At 37.9% G+C, this 18,377-nt stretch overlaps 1 protein-coding gene across 1 annotated transcript in view; it reads right to left on the bottom strand.

Moving 5' to 3' along the window:
• Positions 1-18,377, bottom strand: part of PIP4P2 (phosphatidylinositol-4,5-bisphosphate 4-phosphatase 2) — a 55,113-nt gene that overhangs the window by 22,182 nt on the left and 14,554 nt on the right. The window contains exons 2-4 of the mRNA XM_077876305.1: positions 11,135-11,283; positions 6,772-6,878; positions 5,146-5,269 (exon numbers count right to left, since the gene is read on the bottom strand). Of these exons, the coding sequence (XP_077732431.1) occupies positions 5,146-5,269; positions 6,772-6,878; positions 11,135-11,283 (380 nt within the window). The remainder of the gene's footprint in view (positions 1-5,145; positions 5,270-6,771; positions 6,879-11,134; positions 11,284-18,377) is intronic.

The raw sequence follows: 18,377 nt of genomic DNA, 5'->3' as shown, positions 1-18,377 counted from the left end.
CACTGAGCCACCCAGTCTGCCCAGATTTCTCAAATCTTGAGAAATAAACACTACTTGTTTTTGCTGCATTCTGTGGATCCCAGTAGATGTTGCTCATTTAATCAAAGGAACAGATTATGTGGTAGAAGGAAAATGTGGACACCTACAGTTAGCAAATTGCAAAATATCTTTAACTATGGCTCTAAAAATTGCATTCAAATATGACTTACATAGGAAACATATACTGTGAACACTATTCTACTAATATAGAGTAACTTATTTTTGGACTTGTGTCTAGGCTCAGCATGAAGTTTCATATGCTGCATTTTACTAATTTCATACTTAACCTGTAATTTTTATACAAAAAAAATTAGGGTACAGATCATGTGAAATGACTGGGTGCCTTCAGGGACAACTAAATTTTTTTTCAATAAGTGTAATGCAGAAATAATATTCAATAAACTTTTCTAAATAGGAAAAAAAGCAGTATACAGTAATTTTCAGAAGAAAGTTTGTTAATTACTCCCATCAACTATATTCTCTAATTTATGTACTTACTCACTGATTTAATCGATAAAACATAAATATAAGAGAGATTTATCTTTTCCTACTAGTTCAGAAAAATCCTACCAATTCTGATTAAGTATAGTAAATCAGATAGATGCATGCATTTCCATTTTCTTTCCCAAACTTGGCCAAAATGATAGTAAATGAATTTAAAAATATGTAATACCATAAGGATAAAGAGGAGAAATGGCCTCAAATTTTTGGACAATGGAAAGCTAGCGGAGACTTGGCAGCTGGCTTAGTGAAAGGGATGCTGAAAGTTGTCTGCCAAGAGATATGTCAATGCAAAGCTGGTTCACACTGACGAAAGACAGAGCGATTGAGGCCATTACACGTTTTCCAAGATGGGGCCAGAAATAGTGACACAAGCAGCAGTGTCAGTTGTAAACTCTTCCCCTACACATGACAAAACCAGAAAGCCTCATCTCCCCAGTGCATGCAAGAAAAGAGGAATTTATTCTGAAAAGAAACTGTACTAGAGAGCTTATAGACTTAGAAACACCAGGCATAGCAGAAGGCAAGATAAAACATCCTAAAAAGAAGGGAATTAAGTTAAAGTCTGTGGTTTGAACACTGGATGAGACCTTCTTCTCATTATCTTTCTTAACTCCCAAATGCTGTCTCCCAGCATATTACTCACAAGAAACAAGAGGATTGTTTCCCAGAGAAAGTTGCCCTCAAAGTAGACTTCTTGAGGAGCACCTGGGTGGCTCAGTTAAGTGTCTGCCTTGGTCTCAGGTCATGATCCCAGTCCTGGGATGGAGTCTTGCATCCGGCTTCCCTTCTCAGCAGGGAGTCTGTTTCTCCCTCTCCTTCTGTCCCTCCCCCTGCTTATGCTTGCTCTCTCTCCCTCTCTCTGTTAAATAAATAAAATCTTAAAAAAAAAAAGACTTTTTGATACTAAGAGTTGACAGTTCTTCAAGAAATGAGAAAAAGGAGAAGAAAAAGAAGAGGAAGAGGAAGAAGGAGGAGGAAATGGAAGGAAGGAAAGAAGGAAGGAAGGAAGGAAGGAAGGAAGGAAGGAAGGAAGGAAGGAGCTTAACTTCTGCTGCATGAGTACAGCTTTCAATCAGTGACCAACCCTCAAATATAAATGAACCTGTCAGTAAAATCTCTATCACCAAAAAAAAAAAAAAAAAAAAAAAAAAGAAAAGAAAAGAAAAAGAAAAAGTGGGGGAGAAAACAGAAAACAGAGACAAGGCATAAAGAAGAATAATACTTCAGAAAAAAAGACAGAATTAATAGTTTCAGAAAGATGCCATAGAGAAGAGAATGCTCTTTAGGAAAAGGAAGAAAATAACCATAGAACAGAGGAAAACGCTTCAAAATTAAAAATTAAGTTAAATAATCTGAAATTAAAATTTAGAATTAAGTTTAGAAGGCATAATTGGGGAAGTTTCCCAGTAACTAAAGGAGAGAAATCTATAAAGAAAATGTTAAAAAAAAAAAAAAGGAAAGAAAGAAAGAAAGAAAAGAAAACAAAGGGAAAGGAAAAAGGAAGGAAAGGGAAGGGAAAGGGAAGGGAAGGAGAAGGAGAAGGAGAAAGGGAAGGAAAGGGGAGGGGAGGGAAGGGAAGGGAAAGGAAAGGGGAAGGGAAGGGAAAAAGAAAGGGAAGGAAAGGGAAGAAAGGCAATAATTCAGATGATCTAATATAAAGGATTCTAGAAAGAACGAACAAAGAAAATAATGTGGACTATAAGAGGGCCCACTAAGTACCCAGACAATGAGTTAAAACATATTTTCCCTAAGACACATTTTTTCTTCACATTTTTAAATTTGAGTATAGTTGACATATAATGTTACATTAGTTTCAAGTGAACAACTGTATTGACTATATTCCCTATGCTGTGCCTTTTATTCCATGACTTCTTCATTCCATAACTGGAACACTTTCTCCCACTCCCCTTCATCACTCAACCCCTACACCCCTCCCCTCTGGCAACCATAAGTTTGTTCTCTGTATTTACGGGTCTGTTTCTGCTTTTTTATTTGTTTGTTCATGTTTTGTTTTATAGATTCCACATATAAGTGAAATCATTGTCTTTCTCTATCTGACTTATTTCACTTAGCATATCGCCCTTGAGGTCCACTCATGTTGCTGCAAATGGCAAGGTCTCATCCTTTTTCATGGCTGTGCAATATTCCTCTGTGTGCATGTATGACATTTCCTTTATCCATTCTAAGACAAATTATAATGCAATTTCAGAGCACTGGAGAAAATGAAAGAAGAAAGAGAAAATGAAAAAAAGTCAGATAGAAAGGACATAGAATCAGAGTAGCAGTTGAATTTCTCATCATCAATGGAGAAAAGCCTTTTAAATTTTTGAGAGGAAGCAATTAGCAACCTATAATTCTACAGCTGGACAAATTATAAAGTAAATGTGAGATTAGATTCAAAACTGTTTAAGGGGTGCCTGGGTGGCTTAGTCAGTTAAGTGTCTGCTTTCAACTCAGGTCATGATCCCAGGGTCCTGGGATCAAATCCCACACTGGGCTCCCTGCTCAGTGGGGAGTCTTCTTCTCCCTCTGCCCCTCCCCGCTGCTCATGTGCACTCTCTCTCTGTCTCTCTCCCCACCACCAAAAATAAAATCTTAGAAAGAAAGAAAGAAAGAAAGAAAGAAAGAAAGAAAGAAAGAAAGACTGTTTAAGTAAAAGGTCTCAAATTTACTTCCTTGCATCTTTTCTCAGAAAGCTATGAAAGGATGTACTACACCAAAATGAAAGAATAAACTAAAGACTGTGAGGATGGCACAGAATCCAATACAGGAAAAGGAAAAAGGAATTCCTAGGATAATGATGAAGAGAAATCCCATGGTGGCAATTGTATAGCAAGAAACTTCAATAATAATAGTAGATTCCCTGATGTGTTTGACTATATTGATAGCAATTTTATAGTTCTATGAAAGAGTATGGGAAGAATTAATGATTTGTACATCGGAAATTAAACAAATTCAAAAGGAAGAGGGACAATTATTCTTTTTTTAAGTACTCTACTTTCAATGTAGGGTTCAAACTCATGACCTGGAGATTAGGATTTGGATGCTCTACTGACTGGCCAGGGCACCAGCCAGGTGCCCCAAAAGGAGGACAGACAATTATTAACAAATTCAAAAAAATTTTAAAAACCATACAGTACTGAAATATAGTATATTACTTTGCTCAGCTGTAAACATAATTTACGTAATCATAAAAAAATGTAAACACTAAGTATTAACTGAATAAAATATTAAAACTCTACCGGGACCATGGAGTCAAGAGAAAGACTATGAGTGGGGGAAAGGTGCTATGAATGCTAAATCCTCAACCTCCATTGTACAGGGTAATAGGTAATATCTAAAATTGCCTAATTAAAGAGAAAAAAAAAGGATAAGCAAAGGATTTAAACACATGTTGGGGGCAGCCCTGGTGGCGCAGCAGTTTAGCACCGGCTGCAGCCCAGGGCATGACCCTGGAGACCCTGGATCGAGTCCCATGTCAGGCTCTCTGTATGGTGCCTGCTTCTCCCTCTGCCTGTGTCTCTGCCTCTCTCTCTCTCTCTCTCTCTGTCTCTATGAAAAAATAGATAATCTTAAATCAATCAATCAATCAATCAATCAATCAATCAACACATGTTGGTAAATACCAGCAGAGCAGCTGAAAGAGTTCAAAGTAACTAGGGGACAGTATATAGGGATGACCATTATTTTCCCTATAAGCTTTACAATCCTACTTGACATTGAAGTTATGTACATGAATCATTCTACTAAAATAAAAATCAGAAGGGAAAAAAGCAAATTATCTACACTTTCTTGAACAGGTTCATCTCTTAGTTTATCCCAAAACAGGAGATCTTGTCATGGAAGACTGTGACCTCAGCCCTGCCCGTGTTCATACTCTGGAAGTTTTCATTAATACTTAGGTTCTAAGGAAAATGTTTTGTCTCCTTATGAAGGCTGAATAACAAAAGGAAATCTTCCTGACAGAGTAAAGCATTATGAAATTAACTTTTAAAAATCAACTTAGGGTTAAAGTTAAAAGTAGTAAAATAAGAACTCCTGTCACTTTTGCTCCTATCTTACTCCTATCTTACTACTTATACCTTCTTGTTTTTTTTAAAGTATTTTATCTAATTATGTACATCAGAGTTAACTCCCTTGACTCCAAGTTTAATTTTTAAAAATCAGAAAACATTTGATGCATTATAAGAAGAATTATTCTTGAATCTAGAAACTGTGAAACTGGGCCACTACATGAGACTTTGCACTTTGTTTTCTGCTAAGGAGGTGAGAGTTTTAGCCACGCACCAAGCCAAGACACCCATGTTGCTAAGCCCAGAAGGAAAGGGCACTGTTTCTCATTAGCCTACCCAGAGAGGCCCCTTTTAGCAAATGAACCAATCAGAGGATGTGCCTTTTATCTAATTCGCAAAATATGCAGTATATCCTAGCTGCACCTCTGATTAACTGTCTTTCTTAAAAAGGTTTTCTTTTAATCTTCTGATTAATTTGCACTCAGATAAAACTGTAAGACCATGAGCAGTAGTTGAATATGTGATCATGACCTACTTTTATGTCCCTATGACATATTGATGTCCCTATGGCAAATGTCTGGTTACTTACCAGGAATGTGTTTCCGCAATGCCCACAGACAACCCTTGTACCTTCTGGCTGGACTGGCAATGCAGGTTGAGCAGGTTGTTCTTCAGAAATAAGCATTACCGGGCCCAGGTTAATTATGCGTCTACTGTAGAGAGAAAGGAAACAGCTTTACTATTCCATAAATGGACTGAGGGAAAAACCTGTAATATATGGCATAGCACTGGAAATAGATTATACTTGTTTTACATATTGTCAGGCTTTAAAGCCAAATTCACAGAAAGTAGCAATAATCAATATTTCAAAAGCAAAAAAAAATGAGGATTTTGAAATAGATTATACTTGTTTTACATATTGTCAGGCTTTAAAGCCAAATTCACAGAAAGTAGCAATAATCAATATTTCAAAAGCAAAAAAAAATGAGGATTTTTAAATATTTGTGATGGAAATCATATATTATGGAGTTGGTTCTAATCAATGGCCTTTGGAACCATTTCACTGCCATTTCCAAGTTCTTACAAATTCAAATCAGAATAGTTTTTATCCTTCTCTATCTAGGATAGACAAGTTGAGTTTGGTAGGAGACTACACAAGTTAAAATATGCTACATCAACAAATATGCATGTGCCATGAAGGTACCAAAGTGCTGAGTCACAACAAAATTTCTCTGGGTAGCCTGGTATTCTTTGATGTCTATTTAACCAGAGTTGGGCAAAAAGGAAAATGAGAGGTTTTTTCCTTTCTCTTCCCCAGTCTACCATCAGATGGGGTTGCAAACAATTCATATAATGGTCAAAGAGGTAGAAATCACAGAAAAAACAGAGTTAAAGTCTTGATATACTTCTATCTGGGGATATCTATAATGGCAGTTGATAAAGGCAAAAAGCTCCAGAACTTAGTGCATAGATTATGTTCAGCAGAGACTAGTACAGCACGCAGTGAGGGACACGATGACTAAAACACTTCCAGGTTATGATGAATTACATAAAAGGTAAACTAGGTGGTTAATTTTATTTTTTTTTTATTTCTTTTTTTTTTGAAACATCTTTATTTGAATTGATCTTAATCACTTCATATACATATTACAGTTGGGTTCACCTCCCTTCACTGATATAACCCACGCAAGAAGTGGCTTGCAAATAGTGTTCTTAGAAACACCTTTTTTTTTTTTTCTTTTTTTTTTTTTAGAAACACCTTCTTTGTAACTGTTTAAACACTTGACTACATGCCTTACAGAAAGGGTTTATTCCATTTATTCAGATAACAAAGGTCTGCAGGTTGCAACTAGGGAGCTCATAAATACCTTTATTAGAAGTATTCTTAAGAACTTCACTATATACATAACAATGAGGATAAGTGGTTACTTTTAAATAAGTTTAAGGAGTCACTAATTTATTACAGGGCATTAAGTACTTATATAACATCAAGAAAACTTTCATTGCTCATTCAATAATATTATATCTTACAAATACCTGTGACCATTAATTTCAAACTAATCACATCATTCCTTCAACAAAGAAAAAATAATAATCTTGGCCCTGTAATTATTTTAAGAACAAAGACTCAGAACAAAGCCTGGCACATAATGATCTCTCAATAAGTACTTGTTGGATGAACAAATGAATGAATGAATGAATTTTTATCTCTTACCAGTTAGGTCTCGGACATCCTATTCGCCGAGATGTGTCCTTACAAATGAGGAGACAATTACAAGGGCATCTAACATATTTCTTCCCTGTTGGGGGGTTTTTGATTGGCTAGATAAGGGAAGAAAATGCAAACACAGCAAATTAACCAAAGGACAGATTGCCAAAGCTTGTTTGTATATAAAAAGGAAGTGGTTCCTTAAAAACTTAGGTTCCCCATAGTGCTACCAAAGTACTGGTTAAGGAAAAATGCACCAAAAAAAAAAAAAAAAGGAAAAATGCACCATACATGGTGTTAAATAGCTCAAATGTTGGCAAGCACTCTAAGAAATTCTGGGGCTGCAGAGATGTAATTGTGAAGGGCTTATTTCAAAACTAGCTTGCAATGCCCTTTTAATATGAGAAGAAAATTTAAGTTCACAAGAATTGTTTTCCCCCCCCAAAAAAAAAAAAAAGAATTGTTTTCCCTTTAAAGTTTTAAGACCAAAGTCAACTATCTGTCCTACCAGGTGCAAACATTCACTAAAGGTTCTTGCACCTCTTTGGGAAGAGCAAACTAGTGAGCAAAGAGGAGTATATAACAAATTTGAACTTTTTTTTTTCTGTCTAGAATATAAAAAGTGATTAATTTTATTACGTCTTTTAAAAGCAAACAACTTGCAATAACTCTTAATGCTACCATTTTTTAAAACTTTACAGAAAATTTAAAAGCAAGAATAAACACCAAGGAAAACACTCCTTTAAATAAGGACTTAGGCTTGTAATGTAGATAACCTATGAGGCAATGAGAGGATTAGATGATCACTCCTGGGCATGCTTGCCAAAAATGTATAGCTTGAATCTAATCATTAGGGAATAACAGACAAATTCAAACTAAGGAACATTCTACAAAACACCTTGCCTGTACTCTTTGAAAACGTCAAGGCAATCAAAGACAAAGACTACGTTTCAGATTAAGGGAGATTAAAGAGACAGTATCCAAATACAACATGGAATTCTAGATTCACTTCTGGATCATATTGTTGGTTGTTTTTTTTTTAATGGAGTCATTGAGCAAATATGAATTAGGTCCAAAGATCAAATAATAGCCATTGTATTAATGTTAATTTCCTGCATTTGATCATTGTACTATGATTATATAAATGAATGTCCTTTTTTTTTTAAGGAAATTCCCCTTAAAATGTTTAGGGGTAGAAGGGCCTCATGTCTGCAATTACCCTAAAATATCTTTTAAAAAAAAAAGGTTATGTATTTATTTATTTAGAGAAAGCTAATGTGACAAAATATTAATGCATTTGGGGAATGTGAGTACAGGGTCTGTGGGAATTCTCTGTAGATAATATGTACTATTATTTCTGTAACTTTTCTGTGTATCTGTAAGATATTTCAAAAAAAGATTTAAAAATTTAGGTAAATAAATTTTTATTTATTTAGAAAAATAAATATGTTAGAAATACATAAAAGTTAGCAATAAGTCATCAACAATTTATTAAATTATATTACAGATAAAACCTGAATATCTAAAATTTATAAACATCCAGAAAGTATTACTAGCCAATCTAAAATATCAAGAAACCAGAACTTGGGTTATTTCCTGTGTATCCAAATTTTCCAATTAAGTAAATGTGTACTTGGTACATGACAAGATTTTTTACTTTTTTTTTTTTTTTTTATTCCTACCTATTTCTCGACCTCAGTTCCCTCATTTACAAAACAAGGCTAATGAACTAGAACTGGTCTTTAGTGCCCGCCCATGCCTCCCATGTCTGATCTTCAGGGAAACAGGGGTGAAAATGGCATTGTCTTTATGCATAAGTTCTAATATTCTTACTTAGTAAAATGAATTTGTATTTGTCTGGTGCTGTGCTGGGCACTTTACCCCTGTAATCCCAAGAGCAACCCTATTAGGTAGATGTTATTATTATAATACCATTCTATATATGGAAACCACAGGGTAGGGAAGGTAAGTCCCAAGGACTTATCTTGATAGCTACCAAGTAGCAGAACTAGGATGCAAACCCCAGTTCATCAGCTTCCAGATCTCACTCATAATCAATCACACAGCCAGTTACCTCTACTATTCCTCCAGAACGTCTCAACTTTTCTATTAACTTGTCCTAGAAATTGCTTTTTCCCTTTATTTGAAATTCTGGATTCCCTAAGTCTTTCTAAAATCTGTCCATCTTTTCTCTCCCCCACCTTCTCTCCTTCCTCTCCCAATTTTATCTACTGAAATAAGGACTTCATTAGCTGTGTTTTTTTTGCTTTGTTATATTTCATTTTTTTAATCTCCTTAGGAATGTCAGGATCCAACCAGAGTTGGCTACCCAGGAGAACAGACACAGTGATCTCCTGTTTTAGGTGACATGAGGATGAACTACAGTGAAACTGAGCAAGGGATAGTGACCATGAACAGAAGGGAGCTGCTCTGTTGGACCCTGGTCCATTTACCTCTTCTTTTCAACCCAGAATTTCTCCAGAGAAGCTGCTAGTTGCCTAACACATCTTCACTCATAAATTTAAGATCATATCACATTGCAAACATTGGCAAGTCATCTGTTAAAGCACTCTTCACACACATTTTCCCTTCTTTTCCTTCCCTGTAATATAACTGATTCCACACAAGGCAATGTAATTATTAGATTAAATATTAGAGAAAATATTCATTTTCTGTAGAATATTGAGAAATACTTATATTTCCTTATTTAACAGGAGTTCTAATGATATAAAAATGTCAGCATAACTTACTCTGTGTCCAGAAATAGCTTATTTATACCCAAATCCTATTGTTCCAGTGTAATGAACTTCTGAGTAGCCAGATTGAGGCTGTTGGCTAAATCCATAGCTTGTTCTGTTCACTTCCAAGGGTAAATCGAAGGCTTTAAAACTTTTTTTCTACTCATTAAAGAACAAAAGTTTGTAGGGGTGACCGAATAAGAGAAAAAAATCAACACTAACATCAAATCCAAAGTACTGGGTTGTTGTGTTTTTTATTATTATTATTTTTTAATTGCCATCTATGCCTGACAACTCTTATTTGGTTGCTAGCTCCAAAATGAGCACCATGGAGGTTAATGCTAAATTTGCCAGTGAGTGTTCAACCTAAAAAGAAAATAGCTGGTTTTGGGATCCCTGGGTGGCTCAGCGGTTTAGCGCCTGCCTTCGACCCAGGGCGTGATCCTGGAGACCCGGGATCGAGTCCCACGTCGGGCTCCCCGCATGGAGCCTGCTTCTCCCTCTGCCTGGGTCTCTGCCTCTCTCTCTCTCTCTCTCTCTCTGTCTTTCATGAATAAATAAAAAAAATCTTGAAAGAAAAGAAAGAAAGAAAGAAGAAAGAAAGAAAGAAAGAAAGAAAGAAAGAAAGAAAGAAAGAAAGAAAGAAAGAAAATATCTGGTTTTGTAGGTATCGCCTCTATTTACACAGTAAAGTTCATCTCCAAATGATGTCTCTTATGAAAAATACATATTTACAATGAAATATGTTGTTTCATGACTTAAGGTTTTATTTTATGACTTTTTTATAAAATGTATAAAGCCCAGTACATAGGTTTCATGGCTCTGAGAGGCACAATAATCTCTGGTTGACTTTTTTTAAGGCTTTTCTGAAAAGGAAAAATACACAAATACCAGCAATTAAATATTATTTTAATATTTAAATTTAATGTTTAATTGCATATTTTGCAAGAGATTGAAATTTTAAAAATAAAGCCTAACCATAAAAGTGGAAATATATTTAATCTAACCAGTATACACTTTAGGAGGTCATTACTTGAAACTGTAAAACTATTACTTAAAATGTAGTTGTTCTTCTTAAGTTTCAGTTAAAAAAGTGCCCTTCAAAAGTTTTGAACATTTCTCTAAATTACCATCAAGCAAATAGAATTAAATGCCAAGCTATTTGCAAACACATTGGCACAGATATCAATAATAAATGAATGAACTTAAGCCCAGAAAAACCATACAACATCCTATAGATGTAAAGAAAATTTAAATAATTTTTGACATAGTAAGCTGCAAAGCGTGCATTAAAGTGAAATTTGGTATGTCATCATTTTTGTGAAAATCAAAATGGATTTAGTTGTGATGTGGATAGACAAGATACTTATAAATACCCGACTAGGGTCAGTCTCATGTTAGAAAGTAAAGGGCCAAATGGCATTATATTTCAATTCACCAGGAAATTTTTGTAATGGAATTAGCTTTAAATACCTGGAGACATCTTTGTATGATAAAAGAGAATGAGAAAATATGGCCATATCTGTATCAAGCCCACATCTACCTTTCTCAGGAACACTACTGGAGTATCTCCCTTAGAGAGAAGATGTCAGCTAACAGTTTAGGCTTTATTAATGGAAAGCCCCACTTACCGTAGCTTCATTGCAAACCGTGCACTTAACCACATGCTGGTGAAGCTTGCCATCCAAGTTGATGAGAGACTGGCACACACGGCAATTTATTACTGGAATACCACTGGCATCAGGACTGGCGATGGCTGTATACGGAGGTGGAAGTTCCGCTGAAAAGGTTACCAGTCACTGCATCAGAGCCAGTGGTATCACAGGGAACAGAAGTAAGGCAGGAACTATCAAAAATGACCTCATTCTTGTATTTATGTTTTTAAAGCTAGCCAACTCATCCAAGTTTCAGAGCATGCAACACACATGGGACTACATTGTGAAGTAGAATAATTCTTACTCTGATAAAATCTAAATTGTGTTTGCCAGGGTGCCTGGGTGACTCAGTGGTTGAGTGTCTCCCTTTGGCTCAGGGTGTGATCCTGGGGTCCCAGGATCAAGACCTGTATCGAGCTCCCTGCAGGGAGCCTGCTTCTCCCTCTGCCTGTGTCTCTGCCTCTCTCTCTGTGTCTCTCATGAATAAATAAATAAGATCTTTAAATTCATTCATTCATTCATTCATTCGTTCGTTCATGTTTGCCTTGGTCTGCCCAAATGATCCAGTTTCCTTTTACCAGACTATACTCAACATACCCACTCTGTTCCTACATAAACTCATAGAGCTTATAATGGGAAAGTGATGATTCATGCCTAAAGTAAAAATCTTCCCGCTCATGATCTGATTACCAAGAAAGAGAAATAGTCAACGAGAGCAAAGTTTTAAAATCACTTATACATACCCATAAAGTGTGCAGTTGCCATGCTGTGTTTACAAAGGGGCCAGTATGTAACCGCTGGCCATGACAACAACAAAAATTTCTGGTGGCAGTTAAGGAGAGACAAAAGTGAATGAAGGAAAACTAAACTTACCGACATGGAACAAAGCTAATTTCAGACACAAAACAAAAACAAACAACACATTTGTATCTCAAATTTTTAACCTGAACATTAAAAATTCAGAAAATGTACTTAAGTATTTATGAGTAAAAAATATGATGTCTGGGAGTTAGCTTCAATTCTCTAAGACAGGGATGCTTGGGCAGCTCAGTGGATGAGCATCTGCCTTCGGCTCACGGCCTAATCCTGGGTCTGGGGGTCAAGTCCCACATCGGGCTCCCTGCATGGAGCCTGCTTCTCCCTCTGCCTGTGTCTCTGCCTCTCTCTCTGTGTCTCTCATGAATAAATAAATAAAATCTTTAAAAATAAATAAATAAATTCTCTAAGACAAAAATGGGTTAAGAGATGAAACAAGATTAGCAAAATGTTGGTAATGAAGAAATATGATGACACAGAAGGTCATTCTGCTCTAACTACTTTTGTGTGTGTTTGAAAATTGCCAGAATAGGGGCGCTTGGGTGGCTCAGTTGGTTGAGTATCTGACTCTTGGTTTTGGGTCAGGATCCACCATCCTCGCCAGGGAGTCGGCTTGGGATCCTCTCTCTCCCTCTCCCTCTGTCCCTCCCCATTCTGTGCTCTTTCTCTCTCTCTAAAATAAATAAATAAATAAATAAACCTTTAAAAAGAAAACAAAAGGGGCAGCCCAGGTGGCTTAGCAGTTGAGCGCCTGCCTTCAGCCCAGGGCCTGGTCCTGGAGACCAGGGATCAAGTCCCATGTCAGGCTACCTGCATGGAGCCTGCTTCTCCCTTTGCCTGTGTCTCTGCCTCTCTCTCTCTCTGTCTCTCATGAATAACTAAAATCTTAAAAAAGAAAAAAGAAAAAGAAAAGAAAATTGCTAGAACACACACACACACACACACACACACACACACACACAGTATTTTGAATCCTAAGTTTGCCTGATTGTGTAAAGGACGGAAGCTCAGTTTCAGAATCATGCCCATCTACCAGAGGTATATATTGTTGTGAAGGTTTGAGAAAAGGAATCTAGATATACTACTCTGGAATGGGATTTCTTTTTTTAAAAGATTGCATTTATTTATTTATTTGACAGAGAGAGCACAAGCAGGGGGAGCAGCAGAGGGAGAGGGAGAAGCAGACTCCCCACTGAGCAGGGAGCCTCACTTGGGGCTTGATTCCAGGACCCCGGGATCATGACCTGAACCTAAGACATGCTTAACTGACTGAGCCACCCAGGTGCCCCTGGAATGGGATTTCTAAAGGGAACTGAAGAGTTATTTCTGAAACAGAGATTTTCTATCCACTGAATTAGATTCTGAACTCTGGCATTTTTAAAGTATAGCACACATGGTATGTTTAAAATCCACATATTACTATCTGGCATCCTTGAGGTTTATCATATAGAATTTTTTTAGACTAGCAAAGGATTAGCAATAAGTGCTACTCATTTAAGTGATTCATAATAAGGGGCACCTGGGGTAGCTCAGTCTGTTTAGTCTCCGACTCTTGGTTTCAGCTCAGGTGATGCTCTCAGGGTTGTAGGATCGAGTCCCCACGTGGGCCCCAGCAGGGCAGGTGTCTGCTTGAGATGCTCTCTCTCTGCCCCTCCCCCCCACTTGCATGCACATGCTCTCTCTCTAAAACAAATAATAAATCTTTTTTAAAAATAATAATAAATAATTCACAATAAGCTGAAGTCCACAGCAGTCAGGCTCCAAAAGAGGCCACTTTGAAATGACAATACACATAGATTTCTGGGAGGCGTGTACCAGAACACTGCCAAGTACTAAACTTGAAAAGAATCTATAGATGTCTTAAATTATAAAAATAGCTCTAAATCCTTGAAAGAATTTGAAGTTGATCCAGAGTGGCTTGTCATGTATTAATCAAGAAAAAAAAAAAAAACAGGTTAAAGGAACAATGAGTCAACAGTACATTGGAGCCCTTGCAATTTGCAGATTACTTTATCAGATCTCAATAAAGAAGATATTGTTCTGGAAAAACAAATACATACCTCACTAGAAATTCTAGACACACTGCCTGGTGTATAATAATAAATGTTATATTAATAATTAGTAGCATTATTAATAAAAGCCATTTCTTCGCTGGCCTTTTTCTTATGAAGTAACATAAAGTAGTTCTCCCATATTTCCAGGTGTCTATCTTACATAATATGACAGAATAGAAATTTAAAGACAAGAGAATTTCACAAAGAAAACAAGTCATTGAGGATGAGGGGAGGAGGCCACACACTGCCGTATACATAAATGGCCAGTAAAGCTCACCTACTTCAACAGGCCAAAGCTTTGCTCCAAGGAATCTAAAAATCCCAGTAGGGGACCTTAAAAAAGCATTTACAGTGCATCACAGCCAACAAAACCCCGTGAATTTTTTCTCTAGGATTTGTGCCACACATAATCTTTAACCATCAAAAAAAAAATAGCTTTTGATTATGACAAAAATATACTTGAATCTTTTGGAGGCTTGAGAGGGGAGGGAAGGGGAAAGAAGAAAGATCAGAAATTTAAGATGGGAGATGCTCTAAGTTCCATGAGACCAAAGTCTGTTGGGCTTGTTCGGGACTGACTCACCAGTGCTTGTCACAGTGCCTGGTCTATGAGAGATGCTCAGTGACTATTCATTGAATCAGTGGATGGAAGGAAGGAAGGAAAGAAGGAAGGATGGATGGATGGATGGATGGATGGACGAGGGAATCACTCAGACACATCTATCTCTCTGCTGCTCTCACTGAAGAGGAAGGAGCTTGGGTCCTAACATCCAAGTAAGTCTCCCTGAAGAAAGGGTCTCTACTATACAGAGGAACACCCTCCAAATACGCACTGACAGAGGGGAGGTAGTCGGGAGACACTGGCCTGGCCCACCAGATAAATGGAATCAATCCAAGAGATCAATAGAATGACAGATGCTGCAGCCTAATTGCTCCACTACACAGTGCTTCCAGGCCTGTTGTCTCAATTTTCTGTCCATTACTTCAGCCCTAAGCTGATACAGAGATATGTCTTGTACTTTAACCTCCCTCCCTCAAAAAAAAAACCCCAAAAAACAACACAAAAAAAAACAACCCTTCACCTATAACCCCACCTCCTTTTTGTAAGGGACTTTTAATTGCAGACATACATTCTACTGTTAGTGACAACTGGCAATTTAGATTGTTCATTCTCTCTCTTTTCACTCTAAAAGTCAACAGATCACAACTATCACACCTATTTCAAATTTCTGGCCTGGATAAAAAGCCCACTGTAATCTCAGAACTCAGGATCCTTAGATATCAAGAGTCACAAAAAGTCTTCATTTTGGAAGAGACTTATTACTTAAACAATGGTCGTTTTCTCCATGGGGTTTGCCTAAGTGAAAAATCTCTTTTCCTCCATGTGAGCAGTATTTGTTAGACCAGGAGTCCCCAGTCCTGAAACATTCCTTCAAAATTCCAGAATTATATTCCCTGTTAGAAATTCAAGCAATATTAGGAATTACAGAGTCTAATTTCTTCAACCTATGGAAAACCGAGGCCTGGAGATTCTAACTTTTGAACAGATTTGTATCCAGCCTTCAGCAAAGGCAAGAGCTGACTCCACTCCCAGAGGTTTCTCCACAATAACCATTGTCTCCCTCAGTGAATAATTTAATGCAAGCAAAATATGTAATGACGAGTGAGAATTCTGTAGAAACACACAGACAAGAATCAGATCTGAGCTAAAAGGGAAGAGGATGAGGAGAAAGAAGATGGAAAATAAAAAAAAATCAGACAGAGTATAAAAAAAGAATCCACTCATGGTAATGAAAACTTCATAGAAAAACTGAGACTCGTAAAAGAGACAAAATGAAAGAATATGGATCACGAGGCATACATAATGGTCTTCCTGAAACCCTCCAAAGGAACCATTATTATCCTGTAAACCCACAGGTGATCAAATTACATTTTCCCACCATCAACACCTAATTTGTCTATTTTATGCCAAACAAACCCCTCATCCTGCTAATTCATCCTAGTGTATTAATCCAGACTTCTTTTCTTTTTTCTTTTTTTTTTTTACCAGATATATCCTCCAGCATTTTAAAGGTTCAAATTGTTTTGCTGGATTGCTCTGACCTCTCTCTTAGCTCAGTTCTTCCTTTCCAAGTCTCTTCAGTGGCAATATTTTCCAGTTTAATTCACTTACTTCACCAACGCACACTTTCTATTCACCCCTTCAGGCCCTTGACAAAGAAAGATGTGGTATCAAAATTGAAAAACGACATCCAATTAAAATGAGAGATATTTTAGGACACTCTGATTACAGCATGAGCAAGAAAAGCATAAAGGACCAGCCTGTGCAGAAAGCCCCGCCAGCTTTTTCTCCTCCTTAGGATCTTGGTGGAGACCATGGATGAGGGACAGTGAGCCTGGCTGGGTGGGTTCTCTGCTTCCAGGGTAAGACGTCTCCCCTGCAGGTGTGCACCGAGAAGGGGGAGGACCACCTTCTGTTCCTCCCCTCTGTGAAACCACAGGCATAAATCTATTCTGTGAGACTCCTGGGTTCTTCTAGAACCATGACATCCTCAGAAGGTTCCATCTGGCTGATGTCAGCATGGAAGGTAAACGTGCTACCTATTAGGTTACTGACCCTTAGCTCCCAACCTACCTTCCTCTGCTTTGTCATGCCTGAGCTGGAACTCTGCAGACCACACTGTAGCTTTGCCAGCTGGCTGCAGGCTGCATTCACAGGAGGTGACAAAGGGAGCCGACAAGGTTCAGGGAGGAAGGAGGGATTGACAGCCCTTTTCCCAGGTGTACAAAGTCTTTCTCCAGAGCTCAGGGACATCAGGACCAGTTGGCTGGTGCCTCTTAGAAGTCATGTCTCAGTTCCATAGGACCCCACCTCTAAATGACTACATCTTAGTGACTCCAATCACTTCCCTCTGTACTTTTGGCCCAGACCTCATGGTAGCTGCTTCCTGCATTTGATTACCTACTTGGCACCTCAGGATAGTATTTGTACCTTTTAGTTACCTAGGTAACAACTTCATACCTAATCTATTATATTCATATGAGTGGTTTCTATCTTTAGGTCTTAACTGACACAAAAACTCATGCCAAGTATAATCCCAGGAAACTGACCCTCAAAAATGGGATTGGAGGGGGCACCTGGGTGGCTTAGTTGGCCGGGCATCCGACTCTTGATTTTGGCTCAGGTCATGACCTCAGGGTCATTGGATCAAGCCCCACGTTGGCTTCGTGCTCAGTGGGGAGTCTGCTTGAGATTCTCACTGTCTTCCTCTACCCCTCCCTTTGCTCACTCTCTCTCTCCCTCTCTCTCTCTCTCTCTCTCAAATAAATAAATCTTTTTTTAAACATAGGGTTGGAGAAATGGCTTGGTCATGCCTTGTGCTTAAATGCAGTGCTGAGCTCTTTTACCATGGGACACAGTATGGCAGTGACTGGTGACGCGCAGCAGCACCCTGATGAATCCGATTATCCCCTGCAGATGACTGTGACGTTTGTGGCTCCTTCACTAGACCATTACAGAAGCAACAATTATTATTCAGATTTTCAGATTGTGATATAGGATTGGATTCCCATGAAAACACTGGAGCATTTGCAGAAACAAAAGGAGAAGCTCAGGTCTTTAAACGCTTAAGTTATGGTCAGAGAACCAGAGAACTTCTATAGTAGCCCTCAAATATCCCTTACTTCCAATTGTCACAGGGCTTACACTGCTGTAAATCAAACACAGATGTAATTGTATAGATTGCAAAACTATAATGTCAGGTAAATCCACAGCCTTACCATGCTTTCATGTAAAAGCTGGAACACTGTGCAAACGAGTGGACCCCTGAAACATGGAATAGGGCCAAGCGGAGTTGAGAACCCTTGAGTCACTTTTAGCCTCCTTTATGAGTAGAAAGCAGCTTTTCTTCTTGCGTTTGAAGAGATGAGCCTTCCCTCACAGGAAAACTGCTGTTATCTCACTATTGACAGCCATTCTCCTTAAGACTCGTCCTCATCCATAACTAAGCTCAGATCTCAACATGTTCCAGGAGGACAAGTAGAGAGCATGACTCAGGGAGAAGCAGCTTATACACCAAGAGAATTGCAAGGGTTTGGAAATATATATTGTCAGAAACGTGGAGAATATGTGTGGGGGTAGATCCTAAGAGTGTTAAACCAGAGAGGATGGAATATAACACTGAGTTGAGCCAAATTTAATCATATGGGTGCATTTGTCAGATGCTCTGGATTCGATGTTTGTTTTAAAGCTGGAAGTAGCTCTCTATCGGTTTACTTGTCTGTTGGGGAGACCTGGCCAGACACTTCATGGAGCTGTGATGCCAGAACGTCCCCAGCATGTACAGGAG

The sequence above is a fragment of the Canis aureus genome, chromosome 28 (assembly GCF_053574225.1).
Source record: "Canis aureus isolate CA01 chromosome 28, VMU_Caureus_v.1.0, whole genome shotgun sequence".
NCBI lineage: Eukaryota > Metazoa > Chordata > Mammalia > Carnivora > Canidae > Canis > Canis aureus.
This window is presented reverse-complemented; position numbering and strand designations above follow the sequence as displayed.